The sequence below is a fragment of the Chlamydotis macqueenii genome, chromosome 3 (assembly GCF_036417535.1).
Source record: "Chlamydotis macqueenii isolate bChlMac1 chromosome 3, bChlMac1.mat, whole genome shotgun sequence".
Classification (NCBI taxonomy): Eukaryota; Metazoa; Chordata; class Aves; order Otidiformes; family Otididae; genus Chlamydotis; species Chlamydotis macqueenii.
The window spans coordinates 2,068,315-2,091,788 of NC_141558.1; the positions used below are offsets into that span (position 1 = coordinate 2,068,315).

The 23,474-nt window shown below is 50.9% G+C and overlaps 1 protein-coding gene across 2 annotated transcripts in view; it reads left to right on the plus strand.

Annotated features, from left to right (window-relative positions):
• The window catches only part of EXTL3 (exostosin like glycosyltransferase 3), a 128,358-nt gene that overhangs the window by 92,232 nt on the left and 12,652 nt on the right, over positions 1 to 23,474 (plus strand). For both annotated transcript variants that reach the window (XM_086744723.1, XM_086744724.1), the window contains one exon: positions 2,486 to 5,110. In XM_086744723.1, the coding sequence (XP_086600849.1) occupies positions 2,963 to 5,110 (2,148 nt within the window). In that variant the 5' untranslated portion in view covers positions 2,486 to 2,962. The remainder of the gene's footprint in view (positions 1 to 2,485; positions 5,111 to 23,474) is intronic.

Genomic DNA, 23,474 nt, shown 5'->3' on the forward strand with positions numbered 1-23,474 from the left:
CCCTTAAATGCAACACTGGAGTCTCTCTTGGTGAAACTACAGATTGAGTTTTTACTTTGCTTTGTTTTTGAAGTCCTAATAATAACGTGTTATGACCTCAGGCTCCGTGGAGTTGGTGAGGAATAAAGTCTTCGTAGTGGAGAAGAGTCTGAGTGTGTGTGAAGTGCTTGCTTTATCGCCAGCACATATTTCATACTGACAGTCAATACCTTTAACTGATCCCAAGCCACGCGTGTTGCATTTTGAATCCCTCCCTGGCCTGCTCTGCTCTTTCCCGTGTGGTCTCTTCCGTGCTAGCGGCGGAGTTAATTTGTCAGCTTCAGGTTTCTGAGCGTACAGAATTTTTTAAATTTTTTTTTTTTCAATTCACAGCCCACATTTTTAGGTCAGGAGGATGAAGTTTGCTCTGTGTCAACTGACTGGAAGGACCGGAGGAGCCCCTGTGAGGATTAGGTGGCAGAACAGCTGCAGAGGATCATGTGTGGGGCGATGGGTTTAGCTGTTCAAGGACCTCAGTTGCCATTTTAGGGTGTCCAGTTTGCCATTTCATCACTCTTTAGGGCTCATAAATGGACAAAGAGGCTACAAAGGAGGAAGATTTAGGTGCGATCTCAGCTGATAAGCGGTGAGACTGCCTGTGGGGCTGCAGTTTTCTCTGGCCAGTCCGAGGCAGCACATCCACGTGCCTCCTCATTCTTTCCTGGCCACATTTATGATCTCTCGTTTCTGTGTTGTCTCAGCACCTCGCAGGGTTTGACCACATTTACCACATGGCACCCCTGAGGAAAAAAAAACCACCAGAGCTTGCTTGCCCACTTAGTCCTTGAAGTTAAGCTGGTTTTCCGATTCACTGGTGTTTCAGTGAGCGCGTGCTTTGATGTTTCCCCTTGGGAAGAGGATTAACAGGGCAGCTCGGGTCTCCTGGACAGCTGTTTGCAGAAAACCAGTGGCAATTCTAGGATCTTTGCAGACCTTGTGAGACCAGGTTCAACTAGCAGAGACTGACCAGCTGCTGCATGCGAATTTGAAGTGTCCGTACTTCTGTGCAACTCCCAGCTGCAGGCCGGGTTTGGGGGGATCCCCGTTTAATCATGGGGTCTTAGGTTCCTGACAACAAAGGACCTTGTAATAAAACAGACCTAGGAATTGTGCTTTGTTACTCTACTTGTTTCCCCTTCAATTATGGTTTTTCCTGGTTAAAATAAAATCTTCCATTTATTTTTTTCCTGACACACACTTCTGTACTACCCTGAAAATTACTCGTGACTTCTCTCTGCTCCTTTAAGGTGAACTTCTGTTTCCAGATCTCTCTTTTAGCTGAGATTTGCTTCCTCGCCTTCTTTCTGCTAATTCTTGATGAGGAGATGAGAGGAGTATTAAATAGGTTTAGTGAAAAATCACTGTCACTGGTGTAGATGACTTTCCTCTAATTAAAAATGGAAGCGGAAATGAATAAGCTTCTCTTGGGGCCGTGCAGGAGTCGGTGCTAAGCCCAGCGCTGTATTTATCGGTGATGGGGAACGTCCGGTCTGTGAAAGAATGTCCCAGAAACTGAGGTACCTCAGAGGTTGCTAATAAAAAGGAAAGGAGAATTTCTAGCGGTAGCATCTTCGTGTGGCCTAGATTTAAGTCTGTTGGCGTGGATCAAAGTCTCGGAGCTGAATTTCCCGCGTCCTGGGTTTTTATGCCTGAGCTAGGTAGTCATTCCGTTCCGTGGGAGCATTTTCCAAGGAAAAGGCGTATCTAAGCAAGCTGATACCGCTTGGGTGATGTGGTACCTAACGGATCCTGACTTCAACATCTTTGCTTTGTTGTGCAGCGTAGGCTTTTCCATTTTTGACCAGAAATTCTCTCTGGTATGGAGCCAGCCAGCAGAGGTAATCATAGCCAACATGACTACGTTCCCTTTAAACTGTTCTGCAATGAATCAAAATTTTCCAGCAAGAAATGAAAGCAAAACACTTCATCGAAAATTCCTCATCAGCTCTGGCCACCAGACCAGAACAACAGCGATTACACTCAGTTATGCAGTACAAATCCGCAGCGCTGCCGTGTCCCGGGATCACAACGCGCCGTTAAAAGACGGGTAGGGAGAGCAGGTGTACGTTAATATCTCCGTTTTGTACCCGAGGAGACAGGGGCTTGCAGATGTTCAGCAGCTTCTGCGAAGTTCCACAGCCAGACAGTGGCAGAGGCAGAAACAGGAAACCAGGTCCAAGGGCTGTGATTTTTCTGGTCTGCCCACTGGAGCGTGCAAGCCGAATGAAAAGCGGAGCGCTGGAGAAAGCCACGAGTCCGCATCTAATGAATCCCATCGCTTTCTCAGGCTTACTGGTATTAACCCCGGAGGCGTGCGACATGTATGAATTCTGTACGCTCTGCTCTTTTGCAGAGAGGACAGTTCCTTTTTAAAGCTGGCAATGTCTTAGGTCTCTAAGGGGTCGTTTTGTTTGCACTGTCTGAATATGTGATTGTTTTCTTGTAGGAATGGCAGAGCGTCAGCCGCGCAGCAGCGATGAGGGAGACTGACGTCCGTATGAATCTCTTCTGGCTCCTTCTCCACGATGGCTGGTGCCTCTGCATATTCGTTGGATGGTAATGCAGGATGTCGAGAGCAGCGGTAGAGTTCGGCTTGATCTCATTGTGTTTTTCTTCTGCCGGTTGAGACTTGGAATCACCATGACAACGCTGTGACACTTCCAGCAGCGGTTGCCTGCAGACCAAGGGTGGGCTGGGGTTGGGTGAGAAGGTCAATGATTGAGTCTAACGGGATCAAAAGTCGTGCCTACAGCAAAACGACTGTAGAAAAGCCATCAGCACGACGAGAAGATGAAATTCCCCTTCTACTGGCTTCTTGTTAAGCAGGCACAATAACATTTTTTTTCGAGAGACTCACTATAAAAACTCTTTTGGTTATGGCTGCTGATCCAACGTGATTGGGCGCGCAGCGACTTTTGAACTCATGACTGGATATACGATGTTGCGGAATGGGGGAGTGGGGAACGGAGGCCAGCCGTGGGTGTTAAGATGGTCCAGTCGGATCCGGCTCACCTGGCTTAGTTTCACCCTCTTCATTATCCTCGTCTTCTTTCCCCTCATTGCCCACTACTACCTAACCACCATCGATGACGCGGACGATGCCGGCAAGCGCATCTTTGGCCCTCGGACCGGCAACGAGCTGTGCGAGGTAAAGCACGTGCAAGACCTATGCCGCATCCGCGAGTCGGTCAGCGAAGAGCTGCTCCAGCTGGAGGCCAAGCGGCAGGAGCTCAACAGCGAGATCGCCAAGCTCAACTTGAAGATCGAGGCCTGCAAAAAGAGCATTGAAAATGCCAAGCAGGATCTGCTGCAGCTGAAGAACGTCATCAGCCAGACTGAGCATTCCTACAAAGAGCTGATGGCTCAGAACCAGCCCAAGCTCTCCTTGCCCATCCGGCTGCTGCCGGACAAAGACGATGCCACCTTCCCCCTGCCAAAATCCAACCGAAACTGCAGGCTACACAACTGCTTTGACTACTCGCGCTGCCCGTTGACATCTGGCTTTCCGGTCTACGTCTACAACAGTGACGATTACCCTTTTGGTAGTTCCTTAGACCCTTTAATTAAACAAGCCTTCGAGGCGACCGTCAGAACTAATGTTTATGTTACTGAAAATGCAAATATTGCTTGTGTGTATATAATTTTAGTGGGGGAAATGCAAGAGCCCGTAATGCCAAAACCTACTGAACTAGAGCAACAGTTGCACTCTTTGCCGTATTGGAGGACTGATGGACATAACCATCTCATCATCAATTTATCGAGGAAATCGGAAACTCAGAACTTCATTTACAACGTCAGCACAGGGCGCGCCATGATTGCCCAGTCCACCTTTTACGATGTGCAGTATCGACCGGGGTTTGATATCGTGGTATCGCCTCTGGTTCATGCTATGTCCGAACCCAACTTCCTAGAAATCCCGCCCCAGGTGCCAGTCAAGCGTAAATATCTGTTTAGTTTCCAGGGGGAGAAGATCGAGTCTCTCAGATCCAGCTTGCAAGAGGTTCGCTCTTTTGAAGAGGAAATAGAAGGCAACGCCCCGGCTGACTACGACGATCGGATCATCACCACCTTGAAGGCTGTTCAGGACAGCAAGTTGGACTTTGTTTTGGTGGAGTTCACGTGTAAGAACCAGCCCAAGGCGAGTCTGCCCACTGAGTGGGCTCTGTGTGGAGAAAGGGACGACAGACTAGAGCTACTGAAGCTATCTACTTTTGCACTGATAATCACCCCGGGGGACACCCGTCTGGTGATCTCTGCTGGGTGTGCCATGAGACTGTTTGAGGCTCTGGAAGTCGGAGCCATCCCGGTGGTTCTCGGAGAGCAAGTTCAGCTACCCTATAACGATGTGATCCGGTGGAACGAGGCAGCCTTAATCATACCAAAGCCACGTATCACAGAAGTGCACTTTCTTCTGAGAAGCATTTCTGACAACGATCTCCTTGCCATGAGGAGGCAGGGCCGCTTCTTGTGGGAGACCTACTTCTCCACCTCTGACAACGTGTTCAGCACAGTCTTAGCTATCATAAGGACTCGAATCCAAATCCCAGCTGCTCCTATCCGAGAAGAAACCGCCGTGGAGATTCCACACCGGTCTGGCAAAGCTGCTGGTACAGACCCCAATATGGCAGACAATGGTGACCTGGATTTGGGGCCTGTGGAAACAGAACCACCCTATGCATCTCCCAAATATCTCCGCAATTTCACACTCACTGCCATGGACATCTACAGGAATTGGAATTCTGCTCCGGGGCCTTTCCACCTCTTCCCCTACACTCCCTTTGACCCCGTTTTACCATCGGAAGCAAAGTTTTTGGGGTCTGGGACTGGATTTCGACCAATTGGTGGAGGAGCAGGTGGATCTGGGAAGGAGTTCCAGGCTGCTTTGGGTGGCAACGTCCCCCGGGAGCAGTTCACAGTAGTGATGTTAACTTACGAGCGGGAGGAAGTGTTGATGAACTCCCTAGAGAGGCTCAATGGTCTCCCATACTTAAATAAAGTTGTGGTAGTCTGGAACTCTCCCAAGCTTCCCTCTGAGGATCTCTTGTGGCCAGACATTGGCGTCCCAATCATGGTAAGAATGATGTAGCTACTACGGTCTTGCTTCATGGTGGGGTTTGTCCGTTAAAATCGGCTGTAGCTCTTCGGTAGCGTGGCAGCTCAGCTGAAGTCATCTAGGATGGCATTCATCTCGCGTGGTTGTAGGTGTCTGTACCTGATCTGGATGCTTTACCGGTGGAGACAACCAGGGAGATGACAGGTATGACTCATCTGACTCGGTTTCGGTGTTTGCATGACGACGCCATGGCTGGTGCTCTAGAAACACCCGTTCCTCCCACCAGCTTTGAAGGGAGGCCGATGTTCAGAGGTGAACGGCTGCGCTCTCTGGATGTGTGAACTTAGGCGATGGCCTTTAGGTTATGAAATGCAGGAGCTGATACCCACAAGAGCCTGAATTGTAAAAATACGGGATCTTTAGAGGTGCCGGGTGTTTAGCCCTCACGAAACAATAATTGCTTGTACAGAGCCTAATTTGAAGCTTGAGGCTTCGAGCTGGAGATTCTTGCTTATTGAAAATCTTTGCTTTGGCTCTTCAAGCGTCACGCTGTGAGGACAGTTGATGCCTCATAAATACCTAAGCAGTGACCGCTTCTGCGCTTTACCAGATAAATCTTTTATAAAAAACAAAAGGGAGACCTGCCGAAGCCGTGCCTACTGCACGGGCCCCCAAAGTAATTTCTCACTTTCTGTGACCGGGGATGGCAGAGGAGGAAACCAGCATGGCCATAAGAGCTTCCATAATACAAAGGTTGCAGTTGAATTTTGCTTAGGTTTGGGGTGATTTTATTTAATTTTTTTTTTCCCCAGCCAAACTGAAGCAGCAGCACCTTCAAAGACCAACGTTCATTTTCGTGCCCAGCTGCTCACTCGTATGTTGGCAGTGTTAATTCTCCCTAAACTATTAGGAGTTAATAGGAGTTATTCTCCCTAAACTATTAGGAGTTAATTCTCCCTAAACCATTACCTTTGTGTGTATTTATTTATTTTAGGACTTCTCCATCACCCCAGCGTAACTCTCTGCACTGGCCGTTGTTAACGATCGGTATTAAATAGAGATCTCCGCGTGCCCTCATAAAGAGGCGTAGAGCCCCAACAAGAAGCAACGCTGCGTGGTCTGAATCCGATCGTGTTTAGGGGACAAATGGAAGGATAATGCCCCACAAATTAGGGAAGAGAGAAATAAGAGGGAGATGGTGCTTAAGTACGCAAACTGCCTGTGGTTTATGTGACAGGACACTCCCACGCTTAATCGCAGCGTGAGCTTTATGGTTCGTGCAAAGAGATTCATCGATTTAATATTTCCTTTTATTATTATTGTGATGAATAAATCCTTCTGCTCGCGTTTAAAAAACCCTTATGGTCCAGAGACAACGAGGAGAGAAAATTGCTTGGATAATTGCAAAATAATCTTTCACAGTAGTCCCGTCTGAATGCCGGAATTCTGCAAGGTCCTCGCATTGTGTGTGCTGAAAACCCTTCCGAGCTGAAGAGCGGGGATTTTTCTTGCTGGAGTTGCTAATAGGTGTTATTTGTGGAAGAAAAATACGTTTCTGTTGATGGGCACTGATGCCTTCTTTCACCCTGCTCTCATCTGCACGTCTGTTGTGTTGGGGGCCCGCTGGCTTTTTTGGGGACCGTGACACACGAGTTGCTGCGTGTCGCCTTCGAGCCACCCGCCGGGGTTTGTGTGCTGTGGGGATGGTCGGTACCGCGCCGTGCGAGAGGAGGGAAGTGTCTCCTCTCTGGTTTTGGGATGTTGGGTGGTAACACCGTGCTTCATGGCCAAGTGCCGGGGAGCGACTGGAGCACAGCAAGCTTCTGCTGGGGTCCTTCCCAAAGGAGCGTGTTGGTCTGGTAATAGGTATGCTTTCTTCCTGTTTTTCTAAATCCCACTTTTTGGAAGAGCCCAGGTCTCTTGGGATCTCTCGTAGGAGGCTGAAACCTTTGCAGCCTGCAGGCGTCCGTCCCACCAAAGTGCTTGTTGGTAAGTCCGTAACCAGAGCGGGTGTTTAAATCGCGTCGGGAGTCTGTAGTGTTCGTCTCTGTGGATGGTTGAGTGTAGTGATGATGTTAAAACTTACCTGGGCTCCAAACAGCAACAGATCCTGAGACCCGCTGGGGAAAAGGGCAACGAGAACTTGGGGAGGAGAGGTGAGGCTCGGTTTGAGCTCGGTGGCTGAGCCGTGGGATCCAGGGGAAGAGGCAGGTGGACCTGTGGTGTTGGCAAGAAACACAAACCGCTACGACTGCTGATGTCAAAAGAAACTGCAGAGCTGTGAATCTGATTTCCTTACGGGGGAAAAAAAAAGTGTCTTTTGATGGGAAATAATCCATTTCTCTCCTAACTTGAAGCGGAGCCGTATCTCTGTGTAATACATACGTTCCAGTAACCAGGGGTGCAAGGAACTGCCCTGCGTTCGAGTCCCAAAGCACGGAGCTATGCAGAGGAAAGTCAAGGGAAAAATGAGTGGACGGAGGCGGATTTGGGGGCCCCCCGCCTTGCGACTGAAGTGGGTCCAGACACCATCTGACTGCGAGGAGCAGTGCAACAGCAGCACATGTGTGTCAGCATCATCTGTGATCAAAGCACCCGAAGCCAGAAGGTTTTTGAAGTAAATGAGGGTGGTGGAACACTGTCCCAGGTTGCCCAGAGAGGCGGTGGATGCCCCATCCCTGGAAACATTCCAGGCCAGGTTGGCCGGGGCTCTGAGCAACCTGATGTGGTTGGAGATGTCCCTGCTCCTGGCAGGGGGGTTGGACTGGGTGGCCTTTGAAGGTCCCTTTCAACCCAAACCATTCTGTGATTGTATAAATCACAGCCTGATGAGTCAAAGCACCGTGTGTAGGATGTCCTGGGCTGAAAGAGCCCTTGGAAGTGTAACGTAGTCCTAAATCCCACCAAGGCGCTGTTGGAGCTCCAGTAGTGTTGGGCTTTCTCCTTCAGCCTCGCTGCACGGGCTGGCCTTAGTTCATCAGTCAGTTCCTTGAAACTTCGTTTGCCAGCCACGCTGCTTGGTTGTGATTTGGTTCTTCCAAAGCAGGTGATGTGATTTCTTTTCCCTGGTGGGCTGGGAGTTATCAAGAGCAAAGCGTGAAGCTGTGTTCGATCTTCGAGTCTTTCATGGATAATGAGGTAAACAGGGCTACAGGATTTATTTGATGTTTTAAAACTTTTACTTACAGATTTCTTGTGACAGCATAATTTACTAAAAAAATCAGTGAGATTCCTTAGCTGCACAGGAGTCTGATAAAATATTCTGGCCCTGCACTGAGCTTGAAGTGACTAGGTACAACTAGAATTTAATGTCAAGTCCTGTGTGCAGTCACTCAGGGCTGCCCCTGGAACGGACGGGGTAGATTACCCTCTCATTCCAAGTGCTTTTGTGCTGGAGTAAAAATTGTTCCCGTCTCACGTTAAACATTATCGCAGCAGAAACCAAAGATTGTAAGTGAGAAGTCTTGTTTGTGTGAGCTTAAAACCTGGCTTTCTGCGAGCGTTTGTATCTCCAGCGCTTCGTTAGAACTTCCCCAGACAGAGGAACCTGGAGAGCGTGACCCCGCCAGCACCAACAGCGACGTTGCAAATTCCCAGTGCCTCCCTGCAGCGTTTCCGCAGCGCCGATGCGTCCGTCAGGATGCGTCCTTCAAGGTGTCTGCGGCATCTGGCGAAGTCACGGTGTACTCAAGGAATTAAAAGTGGCCTGGACCACTGATCCCTGCCAGCAGTTGAGCTCCGCTCCCTTGTAGCAAGGGTAAGAGCCTGGGAAAGGAAAAGGGAAAAGGGATTTGGATTCAATCTCTGCTCTGAACGGGTAGAAGAGACTGTGTTAGGGTTTGAACTTGGCTGCTGCCCCTGCACGCACGTTAATCTTGGAAAGATTTCCAGTGGAGGAATAAAGAAGGAGTCATTAAGGAGAAGATCTGGCTTGATCTTGGGATGGAGACTTCAGCTTCAGCATCTCCGCGCTCAGGATTTCTCAATAGCATATGGGCGATGACAGGAGAAACCTCACTCTTTGCTTTGCGATTCCCTGACAGCATTTTCATCCACATGAATAAAAGCGAAGGGAAACAACTGACACAAAACACTCGGGCAGCCGCACATCCAGCCCACGCAGACGGCAATACCGCGCACCCGGGAAGATTCACATCCTGCTGTGCCTCGCGGGGCGCTCAGCCCCGATGTGCTGCTGGTTTTTTGGCTGCTGCGGGGCACTTGTTTGCAATTCCTCCCCAAACTTCCAGCGTAGAGCCCAGTCCAGATGCTGAATGAGCCTGGTGCGTGGGTTTAGCAGCTCTGAGTCCTCCAGAGCTGGCTCACCGACTGTCTTCCGTGCGGCTCTGAGCAGGACGTGGCTTGGAGAAGTGGGACAGGATTAATTTCCCTGCTCCTACTCTGGTTTTAATCCTAGAAACATAAAGAAAGAGTTGAGCTTGAGCAGCTAGATCTACCTGAAGAGAGTTTGGTGCTGTCTATTCAATTTGTAGGCACAGAGCCCCCAGCAGCGAGCTGGTTAAGCTCTGGAGCAGCTCCCACTCAAAACAGCCGCAGATCCTCTAATGCAGCGATTAAATTATCCATTTCCCTTTCAGAAACTTCCTTAAAGCCCCCAGGAGTTGCGGTCCGAGCCAGGAGAGCCAGCAGTGCGCCCGGCAGCCTCCCCGTACCTCCTCTCCTGCCCGCGTTTCGCGGCCTGAGGGTTGTGTGCCCTGGAGATGGGAAGATACTGGGGAAAGGAAGACTGAGCTCAGGAGGACTCTAAATTTGATTATAATCTTGATTTAAAAAAAAGAAAAATACTTAGCCCCTTGTAGACACCCTCTGCCATCCAGCTCCAGCATCTCCAGGTCTTAAAATCTGTCTCTTAAACTGGGCAAAAATGCATTTTTAACACTTTTTTTTTTTCCCCTGTGTAGCAGAGTAAGGAGAAAACATCTCATTTTCAGTAAAACTTTTGCCAGCCACAGAAGAACCGCTGCTTTCAAACTGCAGGGGCTCGGGACTGCTGCCAGTGCAGGGATCGCTGCTTGCCAGGCAACCCAGAAGGGTTCGTGGAAGACGGACATCTTAATGGGGACAAATGCTTCATCTCTCTACAGGGTTCTTTGAACCCAGAACAGCGATTTCCAAACTATATTGCTTTTATTTCTCAAGGCTTGTCCTATTTTTCGTTTTTTTTTTTCCTGTCCTGAGCCCTTCACGTGCAGCTCAGGGTGGCTGCTGGTGTTACTGGTCTTGGATCCGTCGCTTTGGATGCCTGGGCTGGGGGGTGGTGGCACCATCTGGATGTTTGCTGGGGGCTCAGCGACCCACCTGTAAACTTCTCAAACAAGGTCGTTTCATCTGAGATGTGAGCTGGTTGGTCTGCGTGTGTTGGAGGCAGAGGAAGAGCGAGATGTCTCCTCGTTAGCTGATACCTGAGATTTTGTACCGACCTCACATTGGGATGTGTTGCTGGGGAGAGTGGGTTGGATCGGGACTGTCCAGTTATGTGGTGGTTTTACTTTGTTTTGGGCCAGTGTAACATCTCTTCTGCTTTCCCAGTAACGACTGGTTTTTGGTTTGGTTATTTTGGAAGCCCAATGTCACGTGTGGAGCCATCCTGTGAACCCAGCTGAGCTGCCAAAGGGCTTCCCACTTTCGGGCCTAAACCTTACTCAGGCCAAACTGGTATTTTCCCAACCTGGGCTCGTGTTCTAAGGAATGAACAGCCTGAACTTCCAGCTCCTGTTCCTTCTCTGTGCGCGTGCAGGACCTCCAGCGACCGAGCCGCGGCTGGAAAAGCCCTGCGGCAGCGTGCTGTCTCTGCTTCCTCCGGCGTTGGGCGGCGTGTGCTCGTAGGCATTTCTGAGCAATTCGGCTGGGTTCACTGCCAGCGCCCGCTCCGTGGCTTTCGGCAGTGACTAATCCTTTCCTCCGGCTTTGGTACACAATGAGTAGCTGGCTTTGATCTCTGCAGCCGCTTCCAGTGGCGTAACGTCCTTTTCTGCCGGCGTGGTGGTCGGCTGAGAAAGCTCATTCGATTTAGCTGCTCGTTTCAAAAGGAACAATCTTTGGAAAATGTCTGGTCTGGAAGCGCTGCTGCGTCTGCGGAGCTGTTCGGCTGGCTGCCGTGGCCCTGGAAATGCCAGTTGTTAATTGGGAGCGGTCGGGGGGAAATGGCGTCGTGACTTTCCCTTCGGTTTGGGCAGCGTCCGTACAGCCGTACTGTGCTGAGCTCGCTGCTGGAGGGTGGGTGCCTTGGGTTTGTGCGTCCTTTCCACCAGACATCATCATACAGTCATAGAACGGTTTGGGTTGGAAGAGAGCGTTCAAGGCCACCCAGTCCAACCCCCCTGCCAGGAGCAGGGACATCTCCAACCACATCAGGTTGCTCAGAGCCCCGGCCAACCTGGCCTGGAATGTTTCCAGGGATGGGGCATCCACCGCCTCTCTGGGCAACCTGGGCCAGTGTTTCACCACCCTCAGTGCAAAAATGTCTTATATCCAGTCTGAATATACCTCCCTCTATTTTAAAACCATGACCCCTCGTCCTGTCCCAGCAGGCCCTGCTGAAGAGTCTCTCCCCACCTTTCCTGCAGCCCCCTTTGGGCACTGGGAGCCGCTCTCAGGTCTCCCTGGAGCCTCCTGGTTGAACTTCATGAGGTTTTGTGAAATACTAGCAGCTGCTTTGGTATCTCCATTTTAAGGAGCGCAAGGGAGTCCCTGGGTGATGCCTCTGGTGAAGAGGAGGAGGAATAGAGCCTGGTCAGACTGTAACATGGATGTGTAGCGTGCCGTGGTGGCAGCATGAGGTTCTCTGCTTGTCCTTCAACATCATGTTTGTTTTTCTGAGAAGAGCAGAGCCAACCTTGCAAACAAATGGCTCACGCAGTCCCCAGTAACTCCAGCTAAACTGGAGTGGTGTGTGTGTGTGTGTGTGTGATCCAGGGTGAGGCCCTCAAGGGGACTGTGAGTTAATTGGGAGAATAAAACTCTCCATGCTGATCACACTGCCATTTTAATTGATCTCTTTGCTTCCTGAGAGCTTTGTGTAAATAGCAGCCCGGGTCTTGACTCATCCAGGTACTTGAGCACGTACCTAACCCTTCCCTGGTGACGTGACTCGTGCGTTGCTGGGCCAGCTCATCTGCTGCAGCTCCTCCGTGAGTCACAGCTTTACGCTGGGCACGTACCACCTTACCTTAGCTCCCAGCTCCTGGGTACAAAATCAGGAGAAACCCAGCTTTCAGATCCTGCGTTGCGTGTGGGAGTGAGGAGCTACAGGTTTGCTTCCAAGAGGAAAACTGAGGCTGTGCTTTCCGTCACAAAATCAGCTGAGAAGATCGCCTTGTTTCTTAGCGCTGAGGCACTTTACTCGGGAGATGTGCCCCATCCATGGGTTAAACGGTCCCCATCCAGTGCCCCGGCTTTACCCGCAGCGTATCGCAGGTTTCCGAGTTGGATTTCACGTGTGATTTTATACGGCGGGGCAACGCTGCCCGAAAATCTCCGTGCGCAGCTGCCGGGTGGGTAGCACCACCTGCTGCCTGCGGAGCACGGAGCTGCCGGAGAGCAAACCAGTTCTCCAGTCCCTGCGGCTTTTGCTCTCAATATAGATTTTCACCATCGTACAGCAGAAGAGGAAGGAGCAAATTTGCTGCTTGGTTCACCTGCGATGCCCAGATTGGGATGCCTGTCACTGCAGGGCTGAAGCGGAGGCGCAGCGATGCGTGAACGTACGCCGCTACTGTCACGAGCGGCGCCTGCTTCCCCGGGATTTGCACGCTGAATATTAACGCGCACACCCTTGCGACGCTCCGCCGCTGCTGCCTGAACCAGGACTTAATTCTCTGGCGTGCCGTATGCTGGTTGGTAATCGCTGTTCCGTAGATAAAATGTTACGGGAGCCTCAGCGCTCCGGATCCCTTCAGCGCCGGCTGCGGCTGATGGGACGGGTGACCAGAAGGAGGGCGTTGATTTGGGGTGTTGGAAAGGGAACACCAGAGAGGGAAGCGTCCGTGTACGTGATCAGGTGGGGCTTTCTCACACATAAAAGCTTGGAAATGTTGCAGGGGTCCGTTCCCCTGTGTTGATGCTTTAACCGTCAGCGCGAAAGCTGTCCGCGCGTCTCTCAAACATTTTCCACCCTGGAGCAGGCTCTGTCACTGCAGCTGGGGACAAAAGCAGCACAAGAGGACTTGGCACCGCTGTCAGTGCAGCAAAATACCACATGGTTTCTCCAGGGCTGGGTTCCTGCGACTTGCAGAGTTTGTGTGGTGGCCTGCATGTGCCTGTTTGACAGCGGAATATTTCATGTCCCCAGATTTTTCCATGCCTGAGGAGTAATTGAGCATGTGGATGCATTTTCTCTACTTTTTTCCTTCAGTTGTTAATACTTCGTTGTTGCAGCTCTTACTTAGTTATAGAATCACAGAATGGTAAGGATTGGAAGGGACCTTGAAAGGCCATCCAGTCCATACCCCCTGCCAGGAGCAGGGACATCTCCAACCACATCAGGTTGCTCAGAGCCCCGGCCAACCTGGCCTGGAATGTTTCCAGGGATGGGGCATCCACCGCCTCTCTGGGCAACCTGGGACAGGGTTCCACCACCCTCAGCGTAAAACATTTTTTCCTAATATCTTGTCTGAATCTGCCTCCTCTATTTTGAAACCATTCCCCCTCGTCCTGTCCCAGCAGGCCCTGCTGAAGAGTCTCTCCCCACCTTCCCTGCAGCCCCCTTTGGGCACTGGGAGCCGCTCTCAGCTCTCCCCGGAGCCTCCTCTTCTCCAGGCTGAACAGCCCCAGCTCTCTCAGCCCGGCCTCACAGCAGAGCTGCTCCAGCCCTCTCAGCATCTGCGGGGCCTCCTCTGGACCCTCTCCAGCAGCTCCACGTCCTTCTGCTGTTGGGGGCTCCAGAGCTGGACGCAGCGCTGCAGGGGGGTCTCACCAGAGCGGAGCAGAGGGGCAGAATCCCCTCCCTCGCCCTGCTGCCCACGCTGCTGGGGGTGCAGCCCAGGGTGCCGTTGGTTTCTGGGCTGTGAGCGCACATTGCCGGCTCGTGTTGAGCTTCTCATCCTCCATCACTCCTAAGTCCTTCTCCTCAGGGCTGCTCTCCATCCATTCTCCGCCCAGCCTCGATTTGTGCCTGGGGTTGTTCATATGGCACCGTGTGTTGACGTCCCCTTCGAGCTACACCCTTCTTCTGCGAAGTCCCAGAGCCCATATATCTGTGTTTCCCTTCTCCCCATGCTTTTAACTGTGCCTTGGTGGAGCGGTTTTGCCGTGCCAAACGCTTTGATTGTGCATTCTGGACAGGTTGCTTTATTTGTGACGTGAAGACAGCCTTGTCTCCTGGAGTGGCTATAACTTGACGCGGTACCGCAAGAAAATGGATGGGCCCCGAGGCACGGGAGAGGAGGAGCGAGCTGTAGTCACCGAGGTTGTGAGTTTGGCTTTGGCTTGTGGCTGTTAAATAGATGGGGTAAAAAAAATCTGTGGTGTTAAAGTTTGCTGGAGCAGAATAGACCTCGCGGGGCATTGGGACGTCAAGGAGACAACTGTGAAGGGCATGAGCAGGTTATGAAGAGGAAGGTAACTCTTGAGGAGAGAGGTTTTAATCACTCTGCTGGTTCTTACATGTCCGCTGTAGCTCACGGATGCCTCCCCAAGCTCTGTGGGATCGATCAGCACAGATATTGCAGCTCTCAAGTAGAAGCTGGTGACTTATTCCCGAGTTTCCCAGTGGCCCGGCGATGGTGCAGCGCAGCAGCCGCGATATTATTCACCTCCTGGACAGCCTCCTAAGCCTCCTCCCCGTGCCGTCTGCCTGGAGCTGGCGAGGAAGCCGCTGCTGCTCTCCCTTATCGAACTGATGGATCCTCTTTCTTCAGTTTTCTCAAGATGGAACTCTGCGGTAGGGACAAGGCGTGACGGATCTCCCTGCCATGCTGTGCGTACGGAGCGCTCCCCTCTCCCGGACGCAGCGCCTGGCTCCTTCCTTGTGCTTGTCGAGGTTCATCTCGTCCGAAAAGCAGTCGATAAGCGGAAAGGTGATGGAGTAGGTGGGTTCACCACCAAGGACTGCGGTTGGTTTCCCATTGCCTTGACTGCTGTGTCCCTCAATCCGACCTGTTTCACTACAACCACCCAGAAAGGATGCCGTGGTTGTGATGACGGTGAGAGGATGTTATTTTAGAGAGTAGAGAGCATCAAAGATTTCTAGAGGAAAAAAACAGTAGTTTTAAGTCAATTCCATCCATTTAAAGCCTTGAGATAATTAAGGAAAATCTGTGTTACCCTGTGAAGAAAGGTGAGGAATATTTTCCTTCTCCCAGAGGGAAACTGAGGCACGGAGAACAGAAAGCCATGGTCACTCGCGTGTGCACTTGTACATCTCCTCATAAGCTCACAGAAATGCTGTGGAAAGCTGTTTTCACCTATTCCCAGATTTACAAGCAGCAGAAAGATGGGAAGTTGGTGAAGCTGTTCTTAAGCTTCCCAGATAGATAACACCTTCAGATCAAAATAGTTTGGCAAAGTCTTCAGGTTTCTGAATTCTTATCTGAATTGTGCTCTGAGTTCTTTTCAAGGTTCGTGTAGGGAAGGGAAATGTTGGGGTTTTTTTCTCAATATTGAACGTTAAAAGCCTTCTGGGCGGGGCGGGTCAGTTTGCAGCTTCTCTGTGAAGGGATTAATTCTCACTTTTTGGTCTCCTGACCTGTCCGGAGCCCCAACTGGTGGGAACCAGCCTTGTCTCTACGGTGAGGGACGGCCCCTTCGTTTCCTGTGGAAGAAGGCAGCTAACAGGGAGCAAGAAAAGGACTTTTCTGGGGAATTTGACAGCTGTAAGCTGGATAATTCTTTGCAAAGGCTCATTTTCCTCTTGCTCTGAATGCAGGTGATGGAGCAAATTGGTTTCAACCCACTGGTGATAATGAGGTTGGTTTTATCAGAAACTTATAAAAGGAATTGTTTTTAATTATGCCTCATTTATGTGAACTCTGTGATTTCTGACACGTGCTGGTCCTTAATTCCCAACCCACGCTGTGGATTGTGGGAGGTGTATTCATCCCAACCGTGTATTTGTCAGTAGCGTATTAACTGCCTCTCGATGGAAGCGTGTGTTCCCCCTTGATTTTGTTTTACTTTTTAATTGACTAGCAGGAGAAGCTTAAATAGGTCACGAAGTAGTAGAAGTCTCAGGGCAAGCCAAGCTTTGAAGAACAAGATGTTGCCCACCGCAAAGCCCGTGGCTTGGAGAGCATGGGGGTGGTGCTCCTCTTGCTGCTGCCTTCTGCTCCTCTGGATGGAAGATGATGGGCTGGTGGGAGACATGGACCAGGTGAAGTCAGATTCAGCCAAGGGTTCCAGCAATTGGGTTCCAGCAATTGAAGCCTGCAAGCAAAGGGGGGATCCTCAGAAACGCACAGGAGGCTTGTATCCTGGTTTGACATCAACTGCTTCTGCCATCTCGAGTGAGAAGGCGTTTATGGCTTGCTGAGGCGGGATTGCGTGTTTGGTGAAAATTCCACATTCAGGGTAATATCCCAGCCCTGTTCTCTGATGTCTGAGCTGATGGAAATTGCTTTTCTTGATGAGCTGTACTCACGGAACAAGAAGAGATAAAATGCTGATGAGGGAATCGTGGTATGGGTTTGCTGGTTCTTCTAATGTTACATAAAAGAGCTCTGATCTCTAGATAGTGGATTTGAGGACAGATGTGCTGGCAGAAAGCTGTCTTCATCTCATCCAGACCCATCAGAACTTTCCCAGTGAGATCTCAGCCTTTTCATCTTGGAGGGCCCCAGAAAGCTTCCAGTCTGGAATAAACCTGGAAGCCAAACGTGAGTTGGCGTGCCTGAGTGCTCTTTACGGTTGCTGTTCCCAGCCACATAAGCGTTAATAAATCCACTCTCCTCTTCCCATCAAAAAAAAGACCTACCTGCAAACTGGATGGCTTCTTGTCTCTGCTTATATTCCAAGTTTATATATCTGCCTTTTTTTTTAGTAGCTACTCAGTAAGTGAATAGTCTGACCCCAATTCCTTCCTCCATTAGTTGGGATACAACGTTGGTGTTGATGCCTTCAGCCCCCAGATATGAATGTCTGCCCTAAACCTCTTCTAGGATGGGACACAGCAGCTTTAAAGTGCTGAACAACATCACGGAGCATCGTTGGATGTGATCTGTTCCAAACAGTGAGACGTACCAGTTTTAACAAATTTAAAAATGATCACACCTGCTCTGCCAGGCATTTTGTTTTACTGCTGTGGTGGAAATCCTGTTTGACAGCTACTGAGTAGAAAGAGAAGGAACCTGCTGCAGAAGTAATTGCACAACAATGGCACTGACAAAAAACTCTGTTGGTTAAAGCAGCCGGGCTATCAGCCAAAGAGCAAAGTGTGGAAAGATAAGCTGCGCCTGACTTAGTGAGCAGAAAGAAGGTATTTCCAGTAATCCCCTGGGACTGCATCCCGTGGGTTTCCAGAATTTTCTTCTTCTACTGGAGATGCTCTGGCTCTCCGTTGTGCATTTCTGCGTCTCTAGGATGGATGTTGCTGTGTTTCCTTCCCACTGATGCCGATGACCTGGTATTGCACGGCAGCTGATGGCTTGGCAAGAGGAGGGTACCTCAAGGGTGCTCCTAAACCTGACTTTTCCATGCTCTCTGTCTCAGTGACAGCCCTCCTCAGATCCATCCCGGAGCTCGCAGTCCGTTTGCTGCCAGACTTCTCAGCATGGACCAGGGGACAGGCAATGTGTCTTTTCCATGGAAATTACAAGTGGATGAATTAGCTAGCCTGTTCAGGCTCTCCAAGGAGGGCAATCTACTGAGGTTGTACCTGGCCCAGCACATCTCCCGACAGATCTGTGATGAGCTCTCCACGTGCAGAGCGCGGCTGGGAAAGCGAGGCAGGGACACTGCCACAACAAGGTCAGGTTTTCCCCGTTAGTTCCTCTGTGAGCTGGTCTGGTTTTTTTTCTCCTTCGTCTGTGCAGACTGCATTGCACTGCATTTCTGTGGTTAGTTCAGGTACAGGAACGAGATAGTCCTGGCCGTGGGATCGTTCCTGGCCTATTTTCCCTCTGCTGCTCTGAAGAGAACCCAGCCCAAGCCGTCTGCAGCAGTTCTGGCTGCGGGTATCGCTGCGACCTTGCGCATCTCTGCCCTGCACGGTGCGTTGCCACATTCCCCGTGATGCCCAAAACAGATCCAGGAGATAAAGCTCTTCAGACTCTGCCTGCCTCCGAGGATGGGCCAGGATGTTGACTCCTAGGAGTCAAACTTTGCCTAGAACCGAAGCAGGAAGGTGCTGTCTGATCCCAGGCTCACCGGCAGCCGCTCATCCATTCCCGAGCTGTTGGTATGCCCTCTTTCTGTCTCTCTGCGTGTTCTCTTTTTCGACAGCGAGGGCCGGTTAGAAATGGCATCTCTGTGTTTTACCTAATATTAGCAACATGGCTTTGGTGCAGAAGATGCAAGGCAGGTGTCCTCATTTCATCAGGTCTTGGCTGTCCCTGAGCACGCTGCTGGATCTCATCCGGGGAGAGCTCGGGTGCCCAAGTTGGAAGGAGGCACAGAACCGCCAAAGGGATGCTGTAGAGATGGGGAAGTTATAGTGGGAAGAAGGACGTGGAGCTGTTAGAGCGAGTCCAGAGGAGGCCACGCAGATGCTGAGAGGGCTGGAGCAGCTCTGCTGTGAGGCCAGGCTGGGAGAGCTGGGGCTGTTCAGCCTGGAGAAGAGGAGGCTCCGGGGAGAGCTGAGAGCGGCTCCCAGTGCCCAAAGGGGGCTGCAGGGAAGGTGGGGAGAGACTCTTCAGCAGGGCCTGCTGGGACAGGATGAGGGGTAGTGGTTTTAAACTAAAAGAAGGTAGATTCAGAGTAGATACAAGGAAGAAATTTTTTCCTGTGAGGGTGGTGGAGCACTGTCCCAGGTTGCCCAGAGAGGCGGTGGATGCCCCATCCCTGGAAACATTCCAGGCCAGGTTGGCCGGGGCTCTGAGCAACCTGATGTGGTTGGAGATGTCCCTGCTCCTTGCAGGGGGGTTGGACTGGGTGGCCTTGAACGCTCCCTTCCCACCCAAACCATTCTATAATTCTATAAAAAGCCTCCCCTGGACTGGATTTTGTAGTGCAGATAAAATTTATCAGGGATGGACAATGGAGAGGCTGACGTAAGTCTGCTAGGGTTTTTTTTGCTGTATTAAATGATACAGAGCTGTGCTTCTCCAGCCTCGAACTCCTGGCTCTCAGCCTTACGTATCCAACCCTGTTGTTTCACCACCTAATTGCTGCTGCCCTGTCAGCCGTTTGGTGAAATTTGTCAGTTTTCGAGACCTAGCATCTGAGAGGGCGATACTCCTTTTGTATAGGACTGACCTTTGAAAATCTTGTAACTGTTTATTTCCATCCAGAGATCTTTATGTTGCTAGCAAACATCTGTGAACCTAACATCTGCCCTGGGAGATTAGGAAAGGATCGATGGCACCAGTTTGTTAAAATGCAGCTACAGTGTGTTGTATCGTAGAAGGGTTTGGGTGGGAAGGGAGCGTTCAAGGCCACCCAGTCCAACCCCCCTGCCAGGAGCAGGGACATCTCCAACCACATCAGGTTGCTCAGAGCCCCGGCCAACCTGGCCTGGAATGTTTCCAGGGATGGGGCCTCCACCACCTTTGCCTTAAGTTGTCTTAAAGAAGACAAATAATTGCCTACGTATGCCCCTGCTTGCATTGCGTCCGTGTGTGCTCTTGCTACAGACGCTGCTGCTGCCCTCCATCATCTCTCCAGCGCGTTTCAGCTCTGAGGTCTGGGACCGCTTCTAAGCTGGGCAGAACTTCATCGGAATTTTCAAGCCTTGAATACCAAGACAAGATTTGCCAAGTGAAAGCAAGTTTTGCAAGGTTCATCTAGCTGCACTTGAGAGAGCATTGATGAAGAACCGTGATGTCTGTCAGAACATCACACTTTTGGATGTTGACTATTTCATCGCAAAAAAAAAAAAAAACCAAAACCCCACCAAACCCAAAATTGGGGTTATCGGTGTCAAAATCCTGAGCGTGAGATCTTCCCTCCTCAGATGACTTTCTCTGGTTTCTCAGCAAACAGAAATTGAGTCTGGCTGGTGATCCCAGACGTGCTAATGGAAGTGGAGTCAATGGAAGCTGAGTCGCGAGCTTTTCTGTCCCCTCACGCTTAGCAGTTTTTCCCTGCCAGCTTTCACATAAAGTGCAGAGTGGAGTTTCAGAAAGTAGAGAAAGGAGTGAGATGAAGCAACGGGAGACGAGGTATCTGAAAGCCTCGACTGCAAGCGACAGCATGGCATCCCAGGGATGTTCTTTGGAGCCAAATAATTACAAATAATTGTAAAAGAAATCTAATCAGACAACCAACTCAACGTGCATCTGTAGTTACACAGCAGCACACAGAGAGAATAAAAATAAGTGAATATCTCGATCCCTTTGTGTTAAGATAAGCGTTCTTCTCCTTTAGTTCCTCTGGAAAGATGCAACAGCTGCCCCCGTGTGACAATGAATAAATAATCTGGTTTGTTTGTATCGCAAGCTGGTTTCTCATCTTGGAGATGAGCAACTCGCTGATAGCGGCGGAGTACTTTAAGAGAGACCGAGGGTGTGCACGTATTACGTGCAGGGACACCCCATCAGTCTGAAAAAAAAGGTTTTCCACTAGTATCTTCCTGTGCGGTTTTGTTCTCAATGGGGGATAATTTACGCTTGCTTTTATGCTGCGTTACTTAATTACGCGTATTTTAAAAATGCATCTGTTCTGCCAGTTTACACGCAGTGTACGCTGCCTTTGGATGGCCTTGTAGGTAAATACCCTTCCAGTGAAACTCTTATCGTACCTCTGGAGATGGGTCTTAAAATAGTCTGTAAGTCCTTCCCATTCAAATTTTGAAAATGCCTGAAGCTGGAGGTGCAGTTTTGGGCCTCTCAGTACAAGAAGGACGTTGAGTGTGCTGGAGCACGTCCAGAGAAGGGCAACGAAGCTGGTGAGGGCTCTGGAGCACCAGTCTGCTGAGGAGCAGCTGAGGGAACTGGGGTTGTTTAGTCTGGAGAAGAGGAGGCTGAGGGGAGACCTCATCGCTCTCTACAGCTGCCTGAAAGGAGGCCGGAGTGGGGTGGGTGTTGGTCTCTTCTCCCAAATAACTTGTGACAGGACAAGGGGAAACGGCCTCAAGTAGCAGCAGGGGAGGGTTAGGTTGGACATTAGGAAACGCTTCTCTACTGACAGAGTGGCCAGGCACTGGAACAGGCTGCCCAGGGCAGCGGTGGAGTCACCGTCCCTGGAGGTGCTCAAAGAACGTGCAGACGTGGCACTGCAGGACATGGTTTAGTGGGCACGGTGGTGTTGGTTTGGCGGTTGGACTTGATGATCTTGGAGGTCTTTTCCAACCTTAAGATTCTATGATTCTATTAAATCAAGCAAAAGAGCAGATTCCAGAGGACAGGGTGTGGACTAGGTGAGAACTGATATGGAAGAGGTCTGGGAACGAGCACTGGCAGAGAAGTGCCGTCTCCTTTCTCCTGCCCGCTCTCCCCTTTGCCCAGCTGGTGCGGCACCATCTGGAGCCAAGCACCGCGTGGCCGGGGCCTCATCCAGACCAGCCGGAGCGGAGCTGAGTGCCAGCTGGGGATGGCAAGGCTTTTTGGTGGGGAGAGACCAGTTACGGTGGAGAGGCCATGCTGGCATCCCGTCTTCTGCCTGCAGCTTGACTGCGTTGCCGTGAGGAGCAGCGCGTCGTATCGGCCGAGGCTGGATTTTTGTATTTCTCGTGGAATGAAGAATCACTGAAGGCTTGGATCTGCGCTTTCCAGTGTGGTTTTGGCTTGGGAAAGCAGCATGCTGGCCAGTAGGAACTGGATGAATTTCTGTCCTCTGCAAGTGGAGAGGATTTTCTCATGGTGGCAGCTGAGGTCGGCAGGAGGAAGGAGCTCTGTGTGGGTAGGGCAGGGCCCCAGGGCTGCTGAGTTGGATGCTGCGCTTCCAGGAGGCAATCGATAGTCTTCAATACGCACGGCTGTCGTTGTCCTTGGTAAGGACGGTCAGATAAATCTGAGGTCTGGGCTGAGAGCCACGGTGATCTTGCCAGCTTTTGTGGAGCGTCTCAGCTTACCCAGGAGTGATAAAACACTGAGAGGGAAAAAAGTCTGCGGTCTTGGTCAGAACCGTGTGATTCACACAAACGTCGTCTAACTGGGAATGCGTAAAGGACTGCAGAGATTTTTGGTGGCATCTGTAGCAGTGACAACAGCTCCTTTGACTTCTTCTTGGCATCTGCATTGGCAGAGAGCTTGGCTTCTTCTCCTGCAGCCAGTGTGGACATGCAGTGCCTACCTTGGCACTGGCCTCTCTTCTCTTTTCAACTCCCTGACGTGTTAAATGGGGGGAAGATAACAAGAAGCATGAGAGAAAATAGGATCAAAGTCATCTTTGAGAGAACCTCAGGTGTGGAGCTTCCATGTGGAGCCTCTCCTGACGCCAAAATCCCTGCTGTAGCTGGGAATGTTTACGTAGCCCCATCTGACATCCCAGACTTGTTGCTTGATGGTCCAGCTGGTCAGTGCAAACCTTCTTCTGACAACTGTCCTCCCGAAAAAAATACACAGCTTCAAGGATGCAGCTGTTCCATGGGACCAAACGGACTTGTCATCTTCCTCTTCTGCATCTCTGGCTGCGTTTGCAGAGGAGCAAGTGCCAGTCTGATCCAACACCTTGGCTGCAGAGGGAGCAGGGAGCGGGGTCAGCCGTGGTGAAAAACGATGGGATTTATCCTGCTTGTGCGTGCATCTGCAAACACACGGAACTCCTTCGAAGGAGCCTTGTCAATAACCTCAGCGCTTGTATGCTGGTGCGTAGAGGGAAGGGACCTGGGTGTATCTGGTAGTCTGCAGGTCTTAAGGGCTGATCTGGGCAGCTTTCTTAACTGGACAGTGTCCAAATTTATCCAAACTTAGCTGTCGCCAAGGTGGCTGGGAAGCAGCCTGCTCGACTTGAAACAAGGACGTGGCTGTGGGTGGGATGAAGATCCTCAGCTCCCAAATGTGCACATCTTGCCTTTCGTGATGGGTGGGGATGACGACGGTGGCACCTCTGGAGCCAAGCCCAAGTGGTCAGACTGGTCACTGTGATTTGGGAGATGCGTGATCCCTTTTCTTCATGAAGAGGATCTGAACCTGCTCCTCAACAGCAGGATCCTCATTGGGAGCTTTGCCCAAGATAAGGTCCTGGGGTTCTCCACCCTTGAGGTCCATGCTGTCCCCACCAGGCTGAGCTGGGTTTTGCTGAGGGCTTCGCTCTGGTCCAGTGGGTCAGTCCCTGAGACAGTGGTGAGCAAAAGGGCACAACCCCAGAGCTTCTTGCTTCCCTGCAAAGC